We start from the raw sequence: 24,071 nt of genomic DNA on the forward strand, positions 1-24,071 counted from the left end.
AAGAAAGAAATTAATATATTTGAAAACCAGTGTCGATGTGTTAAATTTTTTTCTTTCTGGATACGAATACATGTAACACCTCCAGCAGTAAATATCTTTAACCTTGGACCCAAAGCTGCCCAGGTCCACACAAACTCAATATTTGGCTGCTTCAATAGAGAAAGGCTTTCATGTTGAATTTTGCACACAAAAGTAGATTTGGGGAATTTTTTTTGAGGAAAGATTGAATTTATCATGAAACATATTTCATAGAGAAACTGGTAAAATGAACCACCTTTTTACGTAAACCACAAAGACTGCAAATTCCTTTGCTAGAAAAGTTGGCTGCTTCTGTTGAAAAGATTAACTTATGCTGAATATCAGCTTTTGGGGGCATGCAGGCATGGATGAGATTGTATTTTCCATGTTGGGGTACAGAACTTGTAATGATAAACAGTAAATTTGGCAGCGGAAAAATGGTAGCTATCAACACTTTATTGTAAAGAGTCTTCCAGCAGGTTTACATGAATTGATGAAAATGTGTTCTAGAAAGATCCTCACAATGCCTAAATTCTGCTGCACAAGCAAAACTCATCTCAAACATTTCATTACCACTTAAGGCCTCACTGTAAGGATTACGGACGGGGAGAAGCTTTCCCTGGTTTTAGTAACTGATTCACTAGAGCTGAAACTACCACAGTGTTTTAATTAATACAATGAAATAATACTAATCACATTTTTTCTCTTCTCTTTTTTTGGTTGCTCCTGACTTGACAGTATCCTGAGAAAACAAAGAAATTACACTTTTTAATCTGAAGGAATGTTTAGGTACTTCACACAATCAAGTTTCCCAAGAGGTAACCCTCTATGGATTAGCTACTGGGTTTTCTTGAAACATAAATAAAAGGAAAATTGTCATTTGAATTGCTATAGACACTGACAAGTTATAATTACATGTCTAGATGTCCTTAATTTCTGATTTTGGCATTATCTCATATCTGACTATCCATCGCAGTCCCTCTGCCCCAAACAGGCCACCCCCTGGACAGGCCCTTGCCCCTGCAGCTTCTGTCCAGGACGCCACCTCTTCTTTACCCTCTACCTTTCTGAGGCGTACCACGCTCAAGTCTGCCTTTCCCCAAGCCCCAGTCCTCTATAAGTTTCCTGACATGGACGACTCTTGCTTTGCCTATGCTCATTACTAAGTATGATATTTTTTAACCGCACTTCTTGAACTTATTCCAATTATCTGTTAAGTTAGGCAAATCTATCTTCTCATTGAGAGAAGCTGTTCAAGAAAAGGTCTAGGATTCTCCTCCTCACTCCTTCTCCCTGTGGAAGCCTAATGGAAAAGATGTTTTTTCCTCCTGTTTTGTACAGGAGAATCCACATTCTCCTGGACATTGCCAGGATCTTTCTAAAATGCATGTGGGTCAGTTCATAATAATTATTCTAGAAGAACCATCGCAGAAAGGAAACAGCTGGGGCATGGTAGGAGACCTGGGTTTGTCCATCAGATGCTCCAGCCTGCACTTTGGGTCCCTGAAGGATTATTCGTAGTGGTGGAACACTAGCAGAGGCACACAGCCAACGGCAGCAGTGCCAGGGCGTGTCCTGACCACATGGTCCCAAGGTAGCCTCCATGGCTCCTCCCAGCTTTCTGAGCCTGGGTCTTAAGCCTTTCCATACGTTCTGTGGGCTGCATCATTACCCTCTACATATTCCTTTTCTGTTTATTAAGTCAAAGCCAGTTTTTTTCATTCATTGCAATGAAGGACCTTGACTCGTATAACTAATAAAGAAAAGTTTAGCATGTTTGGGTTATAGTTCCAAAATGGCAAAGTCAAGGCCAATGCCCAATAGAGCAGCCTGGTCTCCCTCAGAAGGCTTAATTTAGTGCCACCACTGGAGATATTTTCCTGGGTACTCGGTAAAAAATTTCTAAAAAGAGACACTAGCAGGGAACAAGAGTTTAAATTTTGAGATATTTTTTTCATGGAGATAAGCCACAATAACAGACAATATCCAGAGTCCTGACTCTCTGAGTGTACTTCAAGTCTTGTCCGCAACGCCAAATGCTCTCTCCTCCTCTGCCATTTCAACATGTCCTATAGACCAAGTATGTGTGCAGACCATTTGTGCCCTCTTGGAGCAAATAATATAAATATCTGATATGAGACTGGTGGTGTAATGCTATAAATGCTATAACACATACAAACAACGCAGCTGCACAAGTGAAAATTAATGACGGCGGGTGGATCTCTGACACGTCGAGTAAAGCTCTGGTGCTGAGGGCGAGTGGGGGGAAGGTAGCTTAAAGGTTTAAGCACGAGTGACTGGGGAGGGTGATGATGCCACTGGACAGAGAGGGAACACGGGGGAATGTGTTAGGGCAACAGGAAGAGAATAAGGAGTTGTGCTTTAGACATTTCAGAGTCTAGGGTGCTGGGAGGCCAAGCACGTGGATGGCACAGAATTACTCAAAATTATTTAGATTCACCATATAGTTACTATCCTATAACACTACTCATTGGTTTTGATATAAATTATACAACAAATAACAAGTAACCCAGTATGTCTGAGGGAGCCTGATTGGTGATGACTGTGAAGGGGGTAGCTCATTTCGGTTTATATTCCAGCTCTCCTCTCCCTCCTCAGTCATCTATTCCTTAAACACTTATTCATTTATCTTCTACATGCAGTTGAGTATGCTGTCCTCAAGAAGTTTTCCATCTGAAGGCAGTAACTGAAAACCCATTTTTCTCCAATGCTAAGTGGAATTGAGTGCTTCAACTATTAACCTTTTGCTTACAACATATTTACCAAATTAGTTATTTTCTTAGGCAATCTTCTAAGATTGACATACTTATCTCAGGCCTTGAGGGCTCTCTTTCTGTGTACAATAGAGGCTCTGTTAGGAAGCCACTAGAAAAGGAGCATTTTCCCTTGTCAGCAACTGCATGCAATAAGTAATGTTCTTTATGAACAAACCTTGTTTCCAAGCCATGTCTGAAGGGTTGGGGGGCTTATAATATGGCTTCAGAATTCATGGTGATAGTGATTTTGGCAGCAAACAGCTTGAGAGGGCTCTCTTGGCAAAACTGTGATCAATAAACTCAAATTTAAACTTGAGCCACTATGCGGTGAAGCCACTATGGATGAATGATGTCCACAATGTCCTGTCCTCAACAGCCTCCTCAGCTCCTGCGGACTCAGGCCTATGGCCTCCTTGATGGAGTCAATCCGTCTCACATTTGGTCTTCCTCTTTTCCGGCTGCCTTCTACTTTTCCCAGCATTATTGTCTTTTCCATAGAATCTGCCTTCTCATGATGTGCCCACAGTAGGGCAGCCTGGGTTTTATCATTTGTGCCTCCAGCAATGGTTCAGGCTTCATTTGCTCCAGGACCCACTGTCCTTCTTTCTGGCCGTCCAAGGTGTCTGTAGAGCACTCAATACCTTATTTCAAACGAATCTGTTTTCTTCCTGTCAGCCTCCTTCACCGAGCGGCTTTCGCAGCCGTGCACAGTAATCGGGAACACGAGGGTGCGGAGCGGCTCGGCCTTAGTCTCTAATGACACTTCCTCACTTGATGCTCTTTCCTAATTCCTTCATTGCTGTCCTTTCGAGTTGCAGTCTTCTCTCAATTTCTTGGCTGCAGTCTCCATTTAAATTGATGACTGAGGCAAGGTAAACACACTCTTTAACGATTTCAATGTCTTCATTGTCTACACTAAAGTTGTGTAGTTCTTCCGGAGTCATGATTTTTGTCTTCTTGATGGTCAAATGCAGTCCTGCCACTGCAGCAGTATACGAAAGTTTAGAAAGGTACTTGCTCTGAGAAACACGAGAGGAGACGTCCTAGAGAAACTATCACTGAACAGGATCTAGAGTTAGAGGGAAGAGCAGGGGTGCAAATGATAGAGGACATCAAAGGAAAAACAGTCAAGAACTAGCTTTAAAGAAGGCAAAATATATAAAAATCTAATGAGTATAAACAACTCTCTATGAATCTGAAAGTAAAATGATATGGCGAATTCACAAACAACACAGCTTCAAACACGCCACTTTATTAGTCAGGTGTTCAATGTTTAGAGTTTTGAGTTCTGGAAGCTCATTTCACCCTATCAGAAGCTGAGAGGATAAAGAGGTGGGCTCTGTAGACCACCTGGACCCAAACTGAAACTTTCTAGAATGATAACCCCCAGTCTTGGGAGTTACATACAAGATATCGAGGAATAAAGGAGTAATTACTTTTCTTTAAAAAAGAAAAAAAGGTTTCTCTGGGAGAAAGTGGCCTTAAAACGGCATCTAGTAGGTTGCAATCTATCACTAGGACCGATGTCAGAAGAACTTTATAAAAGGCTTGAACGGAATTCATGTTCACACTGTGAATGAGAATACCTTCATTAAGTTATGCCACTAAGTTTGAACCACTGAAAACATTGAAAAAAAAGATTAGTTTTTCTTTTAACAAAATTAACAAATCCCCAAGTAGACAACTGTGTTAATTATCTAAAATTGCTTCTTGATTTTATATTTCCTGTTCAAAACAAACTATTCTGGAAGAACAAGCTATTTTCCAAAATCATCTCAGATTTTAAAAATCTCATTTAGAATCAATAAGTTTATATTACAGAAAATTATTATAATGCCATAATGCAATATTTAATTCTCTTAAAATGGTGGAAGAATTCAATTTATTTTTTACAGCCCAGACAAGGGCTATTTTTTTAGATTCATTTTAGATGATTTGGTAGTCAGAATGGTTAACACAAAATAACACTCACATGCTCTCTATCTCCTTTTGTTTCCAAGAATTACTTTTCCCACATTAATCATAAAAAGGTAAAATTCTGACTTATTATGTTACAGGACCTTTATTCATGGTCAGTCTTCTTCTTTCTTGATGTCAAACCTGGGAAAATTTCTCAACAGCCCTGTAATTTCCTTCAGTGGCATTTAAAAACCCTCTCCCTTCAGGTCTCATTGCTCCCCCTGGCCTTCTCCATCACATCAAGACTTCTCGTCCTTCTGACATCAATCACTTCTCCCTCTATCTTTCTCTTTTTCCCACCTCTGCTTCTTCTAGTTTCACTGGCATAGATCACTTTACTTACTGCTTTTCTTTCCTTTAATTAAGATGCTGTGTTGGAGACAGACGAGTTTCAAATCCTAACCTTTTTCTTTTCTTGTAATATCACTTAACTTGACACTAAAATTCTACGCCCCAACTCGGCTCTTGGTGCCTGATCCACCCATGCTTTAAGCCTCTTCTAAGGCAAACCAGGAGGCTCCACTACCTGATTGACTAAGGAACAATCCCCCCAGAGAAAGTTCATTTCTCCCATGAAACCATCGCAGATTTATCAGAGGGCAGCTGCTAACTAAACTCTACCTGAGCTTGACATTTTCTTAACCAAAACCTCCTCTCCAACTATGTGCTTATATTTATTACTCCAAAAACACCAATCCCTTCAACATAACAATGAAAATGTTGTCCAAGGACGTTTAGGGAACTCACATTTCTGCTAGACTATCTGTGATCCACTGTCTTCATCAGTTTTTACCTCCCATAATAAAATCATTGGATAATGATGAGCTTAGCACTTCCTCAAATTAGGTACTCAAAAATCCATCTTGGAGGGGCTGGCCTGGTGGCGTAGTGGTTAAGTTTGCCTGCTCCACTTCGGCAGCCCAGGGTTTGTGGGTTCGGATCCCAGGCGCGGACCTACATACCACTTATCAAGCCATGCTCTAGCAGGTGTCCCATATAAAGTAGAGGAAGATGGGCACGGATGTTAGCCCAGGGCCAATCCTCCTCAGCAAAAAGAGGAGGATTGGCAACAGATGTTAGCTCAGGGCTAATCTTCCTCGCCAAATAAAAAAAGAAAAAAAAAATCCATCTTGATTCCACTTTTGCCTTTTCTTTAATATCAGTTCCAAAATATTTTCCATGAAGTAATTACAGCTTATTATTAACCTTTTACAAATACCCATACCAATGAATATCATCCCACAGATATCACTTGTGTAGCTAAAATAGTTTGACTAAAATTTTACCTGGACAAGTTCTAAAAAAATTTAACTGGAAATCATTCTTTAGTGGGAAAAATCCATGGTTTGTGCTACTGATTTTTTGAGCACACTTAAGAAAAATGTTAAATTTATTAATCCATCGATCACTTATTATGTGCAGATCCTATGCTAGGCTATTTCCAATTATTTGAATATTTGGCACCTGCTTTTGTTATTAATTCAGCAAATATATATTAAGCACCTATTCGCACAAAGCCAACTACATTCCCCAATTCTACATAAGAGGTGTTTAATTTAGTTAATTTATTTAAATATTTACTGAATGCCAAAAAAGATGGGAGGTACCAAGGATATATTGAAGACCATTCACTTTCCTCATAGACCTTACAGTTTGCAGGAAGAAACTAATATTAATTATGAAATCACACAAATGTAAATTTTTTAAAACTTGTAAAAATCACATAATATAAAACTTACCATCTTAACCATTTTTAAGCGTACACAGTCATGTGCTGCACAACAACATTTTGGTCAACAGTGGACCACGTGTACGACAGGAGTCCCATATGATGGGTACCATACAGCCTAGGTGTGTGCAGGGTATACCATCTATGTTGATGTAAGCACACTCTATGATGTTCACACAACCACAAAATTGCCTAATGACGCATTTCTCAGAATATATCCGGTCGTTAAGCGATGCATGACTATAGTTCAGTAGCGTTAACTATATTTCACATTGTTGTGCAATGGATCGCTAAGACTTTTTCATCTTGCAAAACTGAAACTCTGTACCCATTAAACACTAACTCTTCATTTCCCCCTCCCACTAACCCCTGGCAACCAGCATTCCACTTTCCATCTATGAATTTGACTCCTCTAGGTACCTCAAACAAGTAGAATCATACAGTATTTGTCTTTTTGTGACTGGCTTATTTCACTTAGCATAATGCCCTCAAGATTCATGCATATTGCAGCATGTGACAGGATTTCCTTCTTTTTTAAGGCTGCATAATATTCCGTTGAATGTATATACCACATTTTGTTTATCCCTTCAGCTGTCAATGGACATTTAGGTTGTTTCTACCTCTTGTTTATTGTGAAAACTGCTGCTATGAACAAGGATGTGCAAATATCTCTTTGAGATCCTGCTCTCAATTCTTTTAGGTCTATACTTGGAAGTAGAATTACTGGATTATATGGTAGTACAACTTTTAAGTTTTTGAGGAATCTCCACACCATTTTCCATAGTGACACATCATTTTACATTCCCACCAATAGTGCCTAAGGATTCCATTTTTCCACCTTTTCGTCAAAACCTGTTACTTTCTGTTTTTGCTTTTTTTTTTTTAGTGACCATCCTAAAGGGTGTAAGGTATTATCTCCTACACAAATGTAAATTTTTAATTGTGGTACGTGCAACAAAGGAGAGGTAAACTGTGTTAAGAGTAGGAGGAGGAGGGATAAAGGAAAGACACCCTCAGGAAGTAACCATTCATCTGAGGTCTGAAAACTATGTAAGCCTTAGCTATGTAGAAGGTGGAGACCAGGGCATTCAGGAAGTGAGGAGAGTAGGTGCAAACGCACTGTGCAAGCATGAGCAGGGCACGTGGGGAAGTGAGAGAAGACCAGTGTGGGTCAGTGAGGACTGAGGGAGAGTAAGACAGGAACAGGGGTCAGGGCTTCCCAGGGCCTAACGGGCCAGGTAAATGACCTGGACTTTATCCTGAGGGCCATGGGAAGCCAGGGGAACAACTACATCAGATTTGGTTGCAGTAGAGCAATGGATCCAGACAGACTGGATGCTAAGAAACTAGTCACGAAGCTCCTGCAATGGTCCAGGCAAGAAATGACGTAGCATCAACTAACCGGACAGGACCAGAACTGGATGGAAGGAGACATGTGTAAAAGATGTCTAGGAGGTAAAAATGACAGGGCTTGGATTCAGCACAATGATGGGGGAAGGGGCCTGAAACTCTAGAAGGAAAAAAGGACCAAGGGTTCATACAATCTTAGAAATTAAACAATAATCCTACTTAGAAATTACCATTTATTGAACAAATTAACCATTTGTTAGGAATAGACGTAATTTATTCTCAGTGGCCTAAGTTATTATTGTTCAGCTGGTTGCAGCATGACATAAATGTGACCAAAGTCCTGGGTCCTGACCTCTTCCCTCCCACATGCAGCAGGAAATGGTTGGGGTAATAGCCAACACTTTGGAAAAACTTCTTGAAGTCAGATCCACACTTTATAAATCTTGGTTTATAAATTCTGCTTAAAGCAATTAATAAGCAGAGATTAACAGCTCAGTTGCCCCCAGATTTTATTTTTCAGGGAAAGCCTTGAGTAAGAGCCAAGACCCTTTTAATTGCAAATGACTGAAATCAAAGTTGAGTAGTCCACCCCTTGTGTGCAGGCGGGGACCTGGAGGACCACACTCCTCCCAGGTCCCAATCTTATCTGAGGCTGGGTTTCCCACCTCTTACTCTTGCTGGTGCTAAATTTAGCTTTGGAGAGTGAATCTGTGTCTCTAAATCTCAGTCAGTCAAGAGCTGTGCTGGCCAATCCAGAGCCACTGGCCAGAGGTGGTTACTGAGCGCTGGAATTAGGTCTAGTCTGACTTGGAATGTACTTTAAGTCTAACACACACTGGATTTCAAAGATTTAGTGCAAAAACAATATGAATTCGCTCATTAATAATTTCTTTTAATGTTGATTACATGAAGTGATAATACTTTTAAAATGTTGGGCTAACTATAGTAATAAAAGTAATTTAACCTGTTTCTTTTTACTTTTTTAATGGGGCCACTAGAAAATGTAAATTATACATGTGTCTCCCACTATATTTCTATTGGACAGCGCTGCTCAGGACCATTTGACTCTAAGCCACTATTAATTGCTGGCTGCTGAGAAAGAGGCCTCTCTTAGAAAAGCTTCTATCTCCTTCCATTTCTGTTTCAAACAATCAGTTCTACCCAAGGCTGTCTTTTTCTTGGGTGTGGGGTGGGGGGACATACTGAAGGCTACAAAGAGTAGGCTAAGTCCCTTGGTACTCCACCTTGGAAGACTCAAAGCAGGAAAAGGTCACCAGCTGCTTTTCTACACCAAAATCATCGCCAATTTTCCAGACGGGCTAGGAAAGTTCTCTACATCTTAACTTGACCCAGCCAATTTTACTTTTTGTGTCTGTAACTTATTAATTTCTTCACTAATTAGGATTCTTTTCACAAGTAACAGAAATCCAACTTGAATTGTCTTATGCAAAATACATATCAGTTTATATGCATCTAAAAGTTCAGAGATGGTCCCAGCTTCAGGCAGAGCTGGATCCAAGAGCACACTCAGAGTCGTCATCTCTCAGTTCAGCTTTCCTCTGTGCTCAGTTCATCCCCAGCCAGGCACTCTCTGTGTGGTGGCCCCTGGCAGCTCTGGGCTGACATCATCCCTACATAATAAACCCAGCAGCAAGAGAGCTTTCCCCTTCCCCTCTAGTTTCTATAAAAAATCCTTGGGTTGTCTCTAAGTGCCCTGGTGTGGGTCACCATGCCCATTTCTGTATCAACCACTGTGGTCCATGAGATGAAGATTCTCGTTGACTAGTTCTGGGTGGCAGGTCCAGACCCAAAGGTGGAGCAGAAGTAGAACCAGCATTGTTTTTTTTTTTGGTGAAGGAGATCAGCCCTGAGCTAACATCTGATGCTGATCCTCCTCTTTTTTGCTGAGGAAGATTGGCCCTGGGCTAACATCTGTGCCCATCTTCTTCTACTTTATATGGGACGCCGCCACAGCATGGCTCTGACAAGTGGTGTGGCGGTGCGCGCCCGGGATCCGAACTTGCAAACCCCGGGCCGCCGAAGTGGAGCGTGCACACTTAACCGCCTGTGCCACCGGGCTGGCCAGAACCAGCATTGTTTGGATGCATGTTCTGAAAGAGGGGAAGGGATTTAGGGGTTGTGACCAGAAAAAGAAGCAATGTAGGGCAGGCGATAGATGACAAGATGCCACTGCACTTGCCATGCAAAAGGCAACTTTGCTTGAGTGGGCGGGGCTTGCCTTCACAGCACACCTGCACATTTAAATACGTCCACCTTTCAGTGTCTACCCCTTACCAAAATCAGCTTGCAATAATTTAAAAAACAGAAAACCTGTGAATGAAAGTGCACTATAGGCAGAGACCCAGGTAACTTACCCTTCTCTTTTCCTGTCTTTATGACAGCTGGTTAATCCAGGTTCAGGAACATACGATGTCCTCAATGGACCTGCTGATATATTACGATGCCGATGGCAACAACAGTAACTGAAAAGCTCGCCTACTGTAAGTCCCCTCATCATTTTGGTCTTCTTGGATACTGTCAACAATAGGTTTGCATCATCATTTATACAGAATAAGAAAACCTTGGCACAAGCTCCATAGCGTGCCGTGATTCTGTTTTCTCCCTTCTTAGTCTAACCTACCCTGGTTATCTGTTCTTGCACAAATCCTTTATCTGGCGGCCCTTCTCAGGCACCTCTCTACCTCTTAAATAGAACAAGCCTACAGAACAGCGATGTCTCTGGTGGGAGGACCACAGCGCCGGTCAGATGAGGCCACTTTCCTCTGCAGATCCTGGGAAAGGAAAGCCCTGCACTGGGGTCTCAACTCCTGCGCCCGTGCACACACTGCCACATATTTGGAGAAAGGAAAAGTTCAAAACCACATCAAATGCACTCTGTGACCACTGAGCATAAATATTACAAACAAAATCAGCATGTAATGTGTACTTTAATTTGCCGACAGATATTTAAAAAATTAACATCAGAATGAATGGCAAACGCCAACACCACAACAAAACCTTTAACCGAAGAGAAAAACAACTCACAATCAAAGCCGCCTGGCCTCTAATTAGCACACAGCATCCTTGAAACAAGAGGCCAAAATAAAATAAACTGCCCAAACAGAGAGAACCGTGCAGGGGGCAGGGAGAGCTTAGGGCTTTCCACAACATACTTAAAAAACGACTATTGTTTGAAACCTGCCTTACTGGTGTTCAGGTGCAGAAGACTGCTGCTCAAACAAAGTATGTGTATGCCTCCTAACTCCACATATAGATTTTAAAAATTCTATTACGCTGCAGGGTAAGTCATATGCAATTTAATAAAAGCAATTTCATATACAATTTAATAAAAGCACAATTTTAAGGAGAACTGACTCACATTTATTTGACAGCTGGTTTGCACCAAGCGTCGCTCTAGGTGCTTCCACAGTGACAAGTGTGGGGTTCATGTCCTGGAGTCTAGCCGACTTGGGAAGTTCCAGCTCCCCCAGTCCCTAGACAAAGGTGCTGGTTCTTTCTTTCTAAGTCTCTGTTTCCTCATATGGTTGTAGATTATCAGATGGGCTTAATTCATTATGTATGTAATTGCATATGTAGCACATATTTATATGAATGTATATTTTGTCTGAGACATAGTAATTTCTCAACATTGACTAATATTATTTACATGCCTCATTTTCTTTAATGTTCCTATTAACTCCAAAGATAGATATTGTCCACTTCAGATACCTGATGAAACTGAGGCTCAGAAATAAAACAATTATGGATATAATGAACAATAGACTTAACTTCATAAGTTTCTTAGGTATTAGGTCAATTTAGTTCAAATCCCACTTTCACTGGTAGGATTTGCTCTGAATAGGAAAGAAGCTTGGATTCAGGCCACTGATTCTGCTGACCCTGCCGGCCTGGCAGAGATGCAAGAAGGAAAAAGTGGATGCTGGTCCCACAACTGCCTGTAGAAAAAACCTAAAATCACTTTAAGGAGCTAACAGATTTTTAAAAATATACTTTCTCTCTTATTTGGTCATCATGAAAGGAAAAACAAAACAACTTGGCATGACACTGAAGTTGGGTACTTGAGGGGTACTGTAGATATTAAACCAATTTGTTGTTTTTCCTGTTTAACTTGAGGGGTGACTCAGGGGTCTTGAGGATTTGTGAGCTTGTTTTGCAAGAGAAAGAGAAAGCCTTCGGGGAGGCTGCCATCACCGAATGGCCGGCCCTCAGCAGCCACTGGAGTACACAAGTCAGATTGCCCAGGGGCTTATTGGGAGTGACCCCTTTGTTTCCCTGAAGCCCCTCCTGCCAAGTCCCTTAGCTCTATAAAAGCCCCCTGCTTTCTGTTCTTGGGGGAGCAGATTTGAGCGAACCCAGGCTCCCATCTACTCGCTTTGGCCAATTTGAATAAATCTTTCTCCATCTCCAAGCACTGATGTCTCAGTGTTCGGCTTCCTGTGCATCGGGCACAAGAACTTGAGATTTAGAGGTTTGGTATCAAAATGTATTGACAACAAAAGTCATTTTCTGATAGAACTGTTATTGGATGCCTGAATTTTCTGACTTTAGAGCCCAAATATTTATAGGCCTGTGAGAACCCATCTAGATATCCCTGATCAACTGAATGTTTCTGATTTTTCTTTTCATTATCAATGAGGAATTTTTTGTTATAATTTTAATCTTTTCCAGTTCTAGAGATTGCTTCTCACAGGGATTAGTGTGGGTGGCCTTCAAGGAAGGCAAACACAGAGGAATGGGGGCGTCCCTGGAAGGGTGACAACAGATACACGAGGAACCAGGAAGTCTGTGCCCTCTCAATTTTGTTCAGATTTATTTTTTCAGATAACAATGTCATCCAGAAACATGGCATGTTCCTTCCTGTAAGTCAATCTTATTATTAAATAAAATGTACAAGTTTAAAAGCCAAAACGTAAATTGAACTTCAACAAATAACTTGGCCAAGTTTAATACACAAGAAAACTGTACGAAGAAGATGCCAGAAAGTTATTTCAAACCAAGAGGCAAGTCTCTACTGATGGGACTTCCTACTTTATGAGGTTGACCACTTCTTACACTAGCTGGGCACAGGCTTCTGAAATATGCTATTAGAAGAAAACAGGACCTACTCTATTTAATACTGATGTATTAAAGATAATTCCAATAAGCTTACAATATTCATATTAGGTGTTTCTGGTATGTTATTACCTAAAACACTAATAATTGCAACACTAAAGTAATTCTTTACCAAATCTTTAAAAAAATCTACAAGCACCTAACTTCAAGTAGAGTATAATAAGCGATATTAAAGCCTTAAGCCTGTTTTTAAAAATCTCCTGTTTCCCTGGTTGACCATAGACTTGTGAATAGAAAAGGAACATCCCAACATATTCATGAGGGTGAAGAGCGTTTCCTAGGCACCTGATACTCACAAAGGACAGGCAGCCTGAGCCCGAGCCGCTCCCCTGGAGAATCCACATGGGGCGGGGGCTTCAAGGCTGGCTTCATTTGGTGTCTTGACAATTGCATAAGAGACTTTCCTTGTTTGTCTTTCTAGTCCATCTTTCATAGCAGCAGTAGGATTTTAGATGTGCTTCCCTCCTTGGGTTGAACAATTCTAGGCATCACAGTAGCAACTACATCATGCACAAGAGAAGGCCATCTCTTTGATGGATTTCTTTCAGGAGCAAACACGCTTCTATCTCAGAAACACCCAGTGAATGTCTCCTGGTGTCTCCTTCAGGGTTTCTAAACCACTCACCACAGCACGAGGGTTGGGATCAAGCTCTACCCTGGAGTTAGGGGTGGAAATGCCTCTCCTAAGGTGCTGGGCCTCTTGCATAAGGCACCGTATGTGGATGCAAACTGGGCCCTGTTAGGAAAGGGTGAAGGAGCACAGATGCTGGGGACAACCAGGCATGTCCCCACACCATGGAAGTTAACCTGAGGACAAGTCCTCTTCTGGCCTTCAGGCAGGCCCTGTCCTACAGAGACGGTCTGCAGCTGCAATTGAGCAAAGATGGCGATCGACATGACCACTACCCCTGCTTCTCAGCTTACCTCCTAGAGCACATGCAACTTGGAAACAAAACCCCTCTTTTTACATTTTATGTGGAAAATACCTGGGCCTGAGATCTTACTAGGCTGCGAAGTCCAGGAGAAGGAAATCACTTAGGGGAGATGAGTAATTAACCACTTTGATTCAATGATGGCAAAACGGCAACCATTCCTCCTTCTGTTTACTTTCAGTCCATTGGGATTTGCATTGTGTATACACAAGTGTGTATATAAAACTCAAAAGTAAACCCATTCCTGTGTTGAGGATAAAAAAACCCCTGTCATCTGCCAGAAGCTGGCTGGAGCCTGGACTTGGCACAGCAGACAGAGTTAGCAGTCTGTAGGCTTTGAAGTAAAAGCTTTTTTCCCTCTTTTACTAGCAATGAAAAGAACCTTAAAGGCAAAGCACCAAAGCTGGTGAGGAGTATTTTTCCATGGTGAGCGATGTAATGTCTTTCGGGATAAGCCTCTATTTAGAAAGCTAGATGCCTTCAAGCAGTCCCTGGCACTACCTGCTGTGTCTTACACAACCACGCACATGAGAAATAAATCAGTTGTGACTATTTTAAATATACCATCTTCTCCTTTGATACCCAGCACTGGCTTAAATGTTGTAATGGAGTCATATTTCAGGTGTTTTAGAACTGTGGTTCAAGCTTTCAAGGGAGGAATAGCCTGGAGATTTATTAAAATTCAGAGGGTGGGACTCCACATCCAGAGGTTCAGATTCAGAGTGTGTGTGTGTGTGTGTGTGTGTGTGTGTGTGTGTATTTCAAGTATGTATTTGGGGGGGGGCTGTCATCTTAATAAGCAACCCAGAAAAGATGCAGATGCAGGTGGTCAACAGACCTCACTGAGAAATATCACATCCAGAACCTATAAAATGTTAACATTCTTTAGCCAAAAGAATTGGGAGTTTGTCACAATATCCCTATTTATAAAAGTTCAAAAATAATTGATCAGTCAGGAAAAAGAAGAGCAGGTATGTTTTACACTTCCGATAAGTTATCTTATTATATCTGCATCACATTCCCCTGAGACAAAGCTGGTTGGGGGAGGTCTCTTGACCTTTAAACAGAGGTCACATAAGATGGCGTCCCCTCAGATAGCCTCAAAGCAAAAAGCCTTGAGAAATACATGGAGAAAATACAAGCACCTTTCCTGATACAGTTTTAGACAAGTTTTCCTCATCTCTCTAATTCAAAGCTCTACGTGAGCAGACAACTTTCGGCTAAAGGAAGTTTGTCATTTTCCACCTTTAAGCACTGTCTCTGGGGACCCATTATGGAGAAGACTATAATCCATGGTTATGCTACTGGGAGAAAGAAAAACATGGTGCCCTGTGGAAAAACATCATCACATATTTTCCCTAGTTGAAGACTTTGGCATTAACCAGAATAGACACTGAGTTTTTAATTCACTTTAGATCTAAACTTGGGCCTAGAAAAATGGAAAAACAGGGTGCCCCTTAAATTCCCACAAATGTTGCATATTTTCAGGAGAGGAAGTATAGAGATGACTGCTTTGATTTCAGAAACTTCCACTGGGACTTCCTGGCTCATTGTCTGGTTGGGCTTCATGTACCACATCATGAGGTGCTTTAGGGAAGATAAAGCCTCTTTGACAGTGGAAAATAACTCTAATTCTATAGCCCTTCCTTTCCTTTGCCCTCAAGGAAAAATCTGCCTTCTCCCTCATGAGAAAAACTCCCAATATAATGCACAAAACAAAGAAATATTTAATCAAATTAGTTTAGGAAACCCCCACAGAAACAATGCATCTTTTCAACAGTTTAAGATCTGATGAATAGACAGAACATTCCATGTGTTGAGCCTGTCTCCGGCTCCTGGGTGAGAAATACTATTTGCCATTTAGACACTAGTTTAATTCTAGAGCTCAAAAGAACCATGTTCATTTGCCAGAAACCTATTGCTTCATGAACTACAAAAAATGGTTTCTAAAAATCACTAGAAACATTCTTAAAATAATAATAAAGCATTTTTTTTCCCAGAGTGCCCCCACTCCTGAGCACTCACCAACTGTCTTAGTCAGCTCAGGCTGCTATAACAAAATACCAGAGACTGGGTAGCTATCAACAACAGAAGTTTATTTCTCAGTTCTGGAGGCTGGATGCCTGAGATCAGGGGCCAGCAAGGTTGGGTTCTGGTGAGGCCCTCTTCTGGCTTGCAGACGTCTACCTTCTCGTTGTGTCCTCACATGGCAGAACACAGTTTCATGTCACAGGATTTCTGAGTGGGTAATCGCTGTCTAAGTTTAAAGAGCTGTTTTTTATCTCTAGTCTTTCTCTGGGTGGGGAGCTCTTAGTGGGGACAAGGTGTCAGAAAACAATGTCAGAGCCAACTCTAATACTCTTTCACCTAGTGTTTGACGCCCAACAGTTTACTCCTTCTTTGAGAAGTGGTAGAGAAGTATTAAAAAAAAAGCAAACAAACATTTTTTAACACTTTTGAACAATCATTTGGGTGGAGAGTGGCTAAAACTAGACTGAAGTCTCAGAAAGGCTTTGTACTGCCTCCAGAGGAATTACATGCAGTCATAAAGAAAGATGGGAACTGGACTCAGATAGTCAGTAACAGGAGTTGGCTCCTCTGGGGACTATTGAAAATTTGCCCAAGCCATGCCCATCCTTTTGATTCTAGGTTGGTGTTATGGACTGAAGGTTTGTGTCCCCCTCAAATTCCTATATTGAAGCCCTAACCCCCAATATGATGGTATTTGGAGGTAGGGCCTTTGGGAGGTGATTAGGTCATTAGTGATTAGTACCATTCATGAACTTCTTATAATATAAGAAGAGACCAGAGAGCCAGCTCACACTACATTCATCGTCTCAGTCAATGTCTAATGAAAACTTCAGTCTCAGCCAGCTATGTTCGATTTCAAAACAACATCATTTGCCTCATGGAAACCAAGCAACCAACAAAAAAGTTAAAATGAGATGGTTTAAGTAAAAAATAAAAAGGTTTTATACCAAAGTGAAATAATACTACGAAGTGATTTACTATTACAATTTGCTTGCTTTTGGATGGTAGGAATAACTCATTAAATTTCTTTGAAAAGTCCCCAACTATGGAAATTTCACCCTTACGCGGAGCCTTCGAACCATACAGACCAGCATGCGACTCGGAGAGTGAAAATGTGGCATGTTAGTGATGCATGGCAAACGTGGTCCCTCAGCACTTTGAAAGTCAACCTCGTGATGGGAGTGAGAGTCGGCAACCAGCCTAACTTGTGCACATCTTAACCGGAGTTAGTGATACAAATGTATACAGAGGCAGCTCACTAGGGCATCTCTTCATTGAGGGCACTGGGAGGAGCTTTCAAAGGAATGGGCTTTGTTGGCCAGTCACACAACTGATCCCATCCAGGTAGCTGTCATTCTCGTCTAATTTAGGAAACTGTCTACAGCACTCAGCTGCCATCCTTTTTATTGTCCTGAACTGTAAATCACCCCAAAGGAACTATTCATCAGACCATATCCACCCTTAACCAGAAGGTAGAGAACACGAAGCAGATATTCTAGGCACCAACACCTTACCAAGTGATCCTTGTAGTGAATACTTTTCCTGCTTTGTTTTTGGGGGAAGAATCATGTTGCTTTAAAATATAACCGATTTCTTTTAATGTACAAAGTATCCTTGTTGGGAAATGCTTATTCTGCTACACAATACTCTTCATGGTTCTTACAATTTCCTCTACCACCTGGATTTGCAAAGAACTGAAGAGTGTACTATGTGTTTGTCCTTGTTCTTTACAGAAAGCAAAGATGCATTAGGGGACCCACAAGCCTAGTCGTGTAGGACATGTCTGTCCCCTGCAGCACCCACACTCACAGGAGGTCCCAGACACCCTGGGGTATGTCAGCTCACTGTTCACCAAGTGAGCTGTTCACCAAAAAGGCAAGCAATGCCATCCTGGATTATCTCATGTGAAATAGCTGCTGGAACACATCTAGACTTGGGTAGACCCAGGAATTTTGGTTCATTTCTGCAGAGTAAGTGAGGCAAAGATGGAAGCCAGATGTGCCATGTACAGGCCTGCCCCTAAAATACATATTCCTGGGCCAGGAACTCCAGTAGAAGCCCCCAACCCACAGTCCTTCTCTTTCCATGCTTGGTTCTGTCCCACAGCACAAGTGTCCTCATGCAAATGTGGGTGGATATACTGGTGTAAACATCCAATGGACCCCGTGCACACCCCTTGCAAATAGCTGCCCCTTGGGTCCAGGGGTGCGCAGACTGTTCTGGATCTGGGGAGAGGACCAGGCAGGTTGGGGAAGTGGGCTTTTGGCTGTCTGGGAAGGAAACTCAGGGTCTTAGGAACCCAGGGAATGGACTAGAAGTAGGGGTGCTGGCTTTGTGCACCAGGGGCTTATCCTGTGAAGAGAAACATACCCAGCCAGGGAGGGCCTATGCAGAGGCCTCTAAAGCACAGGGCCTGAGCCGGCCCCTTGTCGTGGTCTGAGGGCAGTGCTGGCTGTGGTCTGTGGGATGGGCCTGGAGGGCCTGGGTCTAAACAGCTTTGTTTCTAAATTGAGGCGGTTTGGACCACAGGATTACCAAGCTCCTCTCCAGACTCAATACTGTGGGATTCTAAGATCTAGTTTGTCATTATTGATGGCTCAATCTCAAACACTGGACAAAGATAATACAAAAGAAAATATTAAAAAAATTCAAATTAGTATAAAAGTCTTCAATCTCAGCCTCTCTAGTTCAAGAGATGAACAATGAGATATTCTGGTTAATTAATGATCTGGTTAATAGAGTTGGTAGATTTATCTTTCACAGGTGACTAATTATTAACTAATCAGAGTATAATATACACTTAACATCAAAAGTATAATCATCATACTCACTGGATTATGAATAATTCAAAACATCTCCAGTTTTCCAAGGGCCATGGCCTATACATATCAGAACTGGGTGTAATTAACACATAATTCATTATGGAAATGTCAACAAGCAGGGTAAGTCAGAGGATTTAAGTCAACAGTTTTCACAATAGTTAAAATTTCAAATGCCATTTCTATGAACTGGACAACCTCTTCTGGGTGCTTTGATTTGATTGTTTTGCTCCTAGGAAGCAGCAATACCAACCTCTCCTGAAGTTCATCATTGTCATGAGACACGGGAAGCCCACACACGGAAGAGCATCATTGTTCTGAGACATGGAAAGTCCACTCACAATTATTAGCACTGACCTGTCCTTTCATATCTGGAGCAATGGGAATGGTGGGCCAGATGGTTGAGTAGATGCCAAAAAACACCAACCAGATCAGCATGCTTCCCCAGACTGCCAGATGACTGAACTGCAGAAGAAAACACACACTCAGACGGGGCTTCTCTGCTGGCATCCATGGGAGATCCACCTGAACGCCACCTGCTGCAGAATCCTTGTGTCCAAGCTATCTTTCTTTATGGAAAGATTTCGACAACTCACCAGTTATTGGAGAGTTCAATCTTTCTAATTTTCTTGTCTCTGAATGTTTAACAATGAATTCAATAACTAGTGGCCCTGAACTACTCTCCAGACGAAAGTGCTTTTGCTGCTACAGCTGACCTTCCTCTAGCTCCATCCCACAGTTTCGGCAGGCTCTCTCGGTTCCTCACCAATGTCTGCTCCAATTTGGAGCAGTATAAAACAAGGTCCCATTAATCTAGTAAGAGAGCACTGAACAGATAAAATGAATAAGACGTTTTTATTTATCATTTGGAGACTTCGATTGTTCTTTTTCATTTTCCAAAGAACTTTAAAAAAAATCTGGAATCTGTTAGCTCAGAGCTGGTCTTCCTCAGCAAAAAGAGGAAGATTGGCATGGATGTTAGCTTAGTGCTGATCTTCCTCACAAAAAAAAAAAAAAATCTGGAATGGATATTACGTCTTAACAACACGCTTTAATCAAGTATCTACTGAGTTGTGAATTTTTTCTCCTTTGTCCTCTTAATACGATGATCCTTGCCTTCTTCCTTTCTTCTACACTTCATAATCTCATCCATCAGCAAGTTCTGTTAGCTTTAAAAAAAATACGTCCAGAATCTGAGCCCTTCTCACTACCTCCTCCTCAAACATCCAGGTTAAGCCACCATCATCTCTCACCTAGATCAATTGCCCTTGTCTCTTAACAAATTCCCAGCTTTCACATTAAACTCCCACCCCTCCCCCATCTTCTCAGCACAGAATTCTGAGCCTATTTAAACAGCATTCACAGACAAACATGAAACATTGGTTATAATTCCCAAACATTGGAAATAACCAAAATGTTTAAAGCTGGGGATATCAATAAAACTTAATACTTAAACATGAACAATAATTTTGTAGAAGTATATTTTAAGGTGTGGAAAATCTTCATGATATATGTTTAAGTGAAAAAAGATTACAAAACTATATGTTCTGTAATGCATTGTGTTATTAAAAAATACACACATAGAACAAAGTTTGGAAGATTATACAGCAAAGTGCTAATAGTAAGTATCTCTTGGTGGTAAAATTATTGAGATCAAATTCTCCTTTTTGTCCTTCTGTATTTTCTGTGTGTGTATATTTCTTCTTTTACAGTGTGCATAACCATCTGAAAGGAAATGACTGTTAGTGGCTTAGACTGTATTAATTGTTAAGGAAATGAATCATCAGGAAACTTTGGATTGCAAATTTTCCCTGATGCAGATGAAACCACAATTTTTACATGCAAAATTTAAAATAAGATAGCTAGATATTGCATATTGTTTCCCCAAGGCTTAAAAAGATATCAAACCATAAAAAATACCTATACCAGGCAGAGAGACAACTCTAGAGAAAGCTTACTCTAGTCCAAGCTGCAGTCTCCAAACCAGCTTTCAGGCAAACAGTCACAACAACGTACTGTGAAAAGAAAGGGATTTGGGAAAACATATTATCCTCAGTGAGTTATGTTTGCTTTCCAGGAAAAATCCCAAGTCTCCCCTCCAGAGGCACTTCCTCCAAGACCGCTGTGCATTAAAAGTGCCATCTTGGTAGCTGATTCTCTGGGAGTTAGTTTTAGGGACTGTACAGGCAGGTTTACTTCAAGAAAAGCTCATTTTTGTGACTGTCTTCTCACAAATAATCGTTACTTTTGCCCTTTTCTTAGCTTGGAGGATTTGGGAAAAATCACCTTCCTCAGAACTGTGTTTTCACAGGCAGATGTGAAATGGTCATTTGAAGAATGAGGAAATCTGTTAATCACTTGTCCAGAAATCTTGACTCTGCATAATCTTCTCTAAAAAAATGAGGTAAGCATTTCACAACCATTCTGAGCTTTAAGAAATCTACAATGTACAGTTTGAAGATCTGAAACAAATAGTAATGAGGAAGGTCTTACATAAAGGGTTTCCAGAGGCAGAACCTACACATGTGCCATTTAAGAATCATTCAAGAAACAGAGAGATAAACTTACTGTGTAAACAATATTTCCAACAAATAAGTAGTCTGTGGCATGACCATTGGCCAACACAGTATCTGAAAGACAAAGAAGTTACTATTAACTTCTGGAGCTGAGCACTGCAATCTATTTTATTCAGAATGTAAAAATAGAACTTGAGAAACATTTACCAAAATGTAAGGGAATTTTGAAAATTGTGTCATCTGTGATTCTAATGCCTCCTCTTTCTAATTCTGAATCTTTTCCATCTAACATTTTCTCCAAATGAAGCAAACGAAAAAAATTAGGTTTCTCACAAACCAAACAACCAAACATTTGATCCGTACTGAAATTTGCATTTTTATAAAGATTAAAATCTCCCTTTGTTGGGTTTAAAAAAAAGGAATAGAATAAAAACATATTAATCTATCTTTATTAATGCCAGTATTAGACCTTTTCCAAGTGCTCATTTACTATTCATCTTTAATTTTTGCTAAATTGAAATTACAGGCCAATAAAAGAAGATGACTACATGAACACAAAATCAAATTCATAATTATTGAACTCAGAATTTTGGAGGCTATTCACTACTCATGTACTGACATGCTACTACATGAACTTCTGGAGTCTATAAATTGGGGGAATGCAGACAATCCAATGAGAGACGTCTAGAAAATACAACTAGGATTTTGAAGTTTAATTTTCATGTCTTTTCCACTTTTTTCTTTTCAAGGATGACTATTACAACACATATAACAATCACTAAAGCAGCACTCTAATAGGATTGTCTAATTCACGTCAGCCAGCTTGCTGTGAAAAGTGTGGTTTTCATCCGGAGGAGTCAAAGCCCATTTTAAGATCAGGATGGTTTCTTTGGATGACATTGCCAATATCCTTTTATTCTCTTTTATACTCAAATTCAGATCTGTGGCCTATAGGCTGAGTATATAGGGATTTTTGCATTCAAATTTCCAACTCAACAGCTGCTATGCACCATATTTGGGCTCACCAATTTGCCCACCTGCTTGTTGAAGAATCCAACTCTTATTAAAGAAGCAAGATCTGTTTTCTAAAACAACATACTGATCAAGTAGCATCATAGGCACAATGTGGAGATCGTGGGGCCTGGATCCAGCTCCAGGGCATGCCCTTTCTCCTGATCCTAGATAGCTAAATAAGGATAAGGAAAGAGGAACCACAAAGTGACATCACGGGCTGCATTGGGTACCGACCTAAACTGAGGGATTCCTCTATCCCAGGAGAACAGAGAGAGAGATGGCCACTGACTTAAAAAGTAATGACCTCAGAGCCTAGGGGAGAGGTGGTGAAGAGAGACTCGAAGATTAGACAGGACTTCATTAAAAGGGAAAGAAGAGAAAAAGTTCAAAAAGTAAGAGAGAGGCTAAACTAACCTCAAGAAAGCAACACATTGATGTATTAGCAAATAGCTCTTCAAAACTGTAGGGGTTCACTTTTCAGTTAACTGGCCCTTGTTTTAATTATTGTTTTAATAATAAATGCGACACTTTTAAAGAAAAGCCTCAATCATGAAACACTTGAGATTAAACAGGAGACCATTTCTTTGATTCTAATATAGATTATAGCCTTGAAAGGGGTAACATTATTCTGTCATTTACTCAACAAATATTTATTTAAAGTCTACTTCATGCCACGTACTATTATGGGAGCCAGGGAGACAAGGTCCCTGTCTTTATGGAGCTCACGTTACAGCGGGGGAGGCAGAACATAAACACACAAACAAAGAGATATACAATAAAATGTCAAGAGTAGTAAGTACGATGAAGAAATATAAGACAGGGTAACGGAACAGAGAGTGACAGGGGCTGCTGTTTTAGATAGAGAGTTCAGATGAAGTCTTTTTGAGGAGGTAACATTTGAGCAGATCTGAATAGTGTGAGGGAGTGAGTTAAATGATTATCTAGAGGGAGAGCATTCCAGGCAGAGAAGAGAAACTGCCAATATAAACAGCATTGATAAGCTCAGAGACCATCACAAAGACCATTTTGGCGGGAGACAGTGGGAGAGGGCTCAGACAGAGGGGCAAATTAACATAGGCCATGGTGAGGAGTTTGTATTTCTTTGTTAGTTGTGCTAGAAAACCACTGGAGGATTCTGAGCAGAGAGTGAAATGGTATGAGTTATGATCTTAAGGGAATAGCACAGCTTTTACAGGAGAATAAATCTTGAACGACCAAGAATGGAATAATAACAAATGCAATGCCAATTTGGAAACATGTCCAGGAGGGTGATAGTGGTGGTGTGTAGAGCTGTGTGCAATATATGGTAGTCACTAGCTGCTGTAGTTGTTTACATTTAAATTAATTAAAATAAAATAAGAAATTCAGTTCTTGCCAGGGCCTGGGGAGGAGGGGGAGAATGAGGAGTTATTGCTTAATGTGTACAGAGTTTCAGTTTAGGGTGATGAAAAAATTTTGGAATCGATAATGGTGACGGCTGTACAACATTCTGAATGTAATTAACGCCTCTGAATTGTACACTTAAAATGGATCACAGAACTAAAACTACAAAACTCTTATGATAAAACATAGGAGTAAATCTTCATGGACTTAGATTTGGCAATAGTTTCTTAGATATGACACCAAAAGCATAGTGATGAAAGAAAAAAATAGATAAATTAGATTTCATCAAAATTAGAAACTTTTGTGCTTCAAAGGACACTATCAAGAAAGTGAAAAGACAACCTGCAGAATGGAGAAAATATTCTGAAATATTTATCTGATAAGGAACGTGTATTCAGATATATAAAGAA

The 24,071-nt window shown here is 40.6% G+C and overlaps 1 protein-coding gene across 1 annotated transcript in view; it reads right to left on the reverse strand.

Annotated features, from left to right (window-relative positions):
* Positions 1-24,071, reverse strand: part of ATP8A2 (ATPase phospholipid transporting 8A2) — a 507,110-nt gene that overhangs the window by 123,705 nt on the left and 359,334 nt on the right. Inside the window, exons 30-32 of the mRNA XM_014791223.2 lie at positions 21,317-21,378; positions 20,707-20,763; positions 19,106-19,213 (exon numbers count right to left, since the gene is read on the reverse strand). Of these exons, the coding sequence (XP_014646709.1) occupies positions 19,106-19,213; positions 20,707-20,763; positions 21,317-21,378 (227 nt within the window). The remainder of the gene's footprint in view (positions 1-19,105; positions 19,214-20,706; positions 20,764-21,316; positions 21,379-24,071) is intronic.

Source organism: Ceratotherium simum, chromosome 10 (genome assembly GCF_057802395.1).
Source record: "Ceratotherium simum simum isolate JZ-2026a chromosome 10, ASM5780239v1, whole genome shotgun sequence".
NCBI lineage: Eukaryota > Metazoa > Chordata > Mammalia > Perissodactyla > Rhinocerotidae > Ceratotherium > Ceratotherium simum.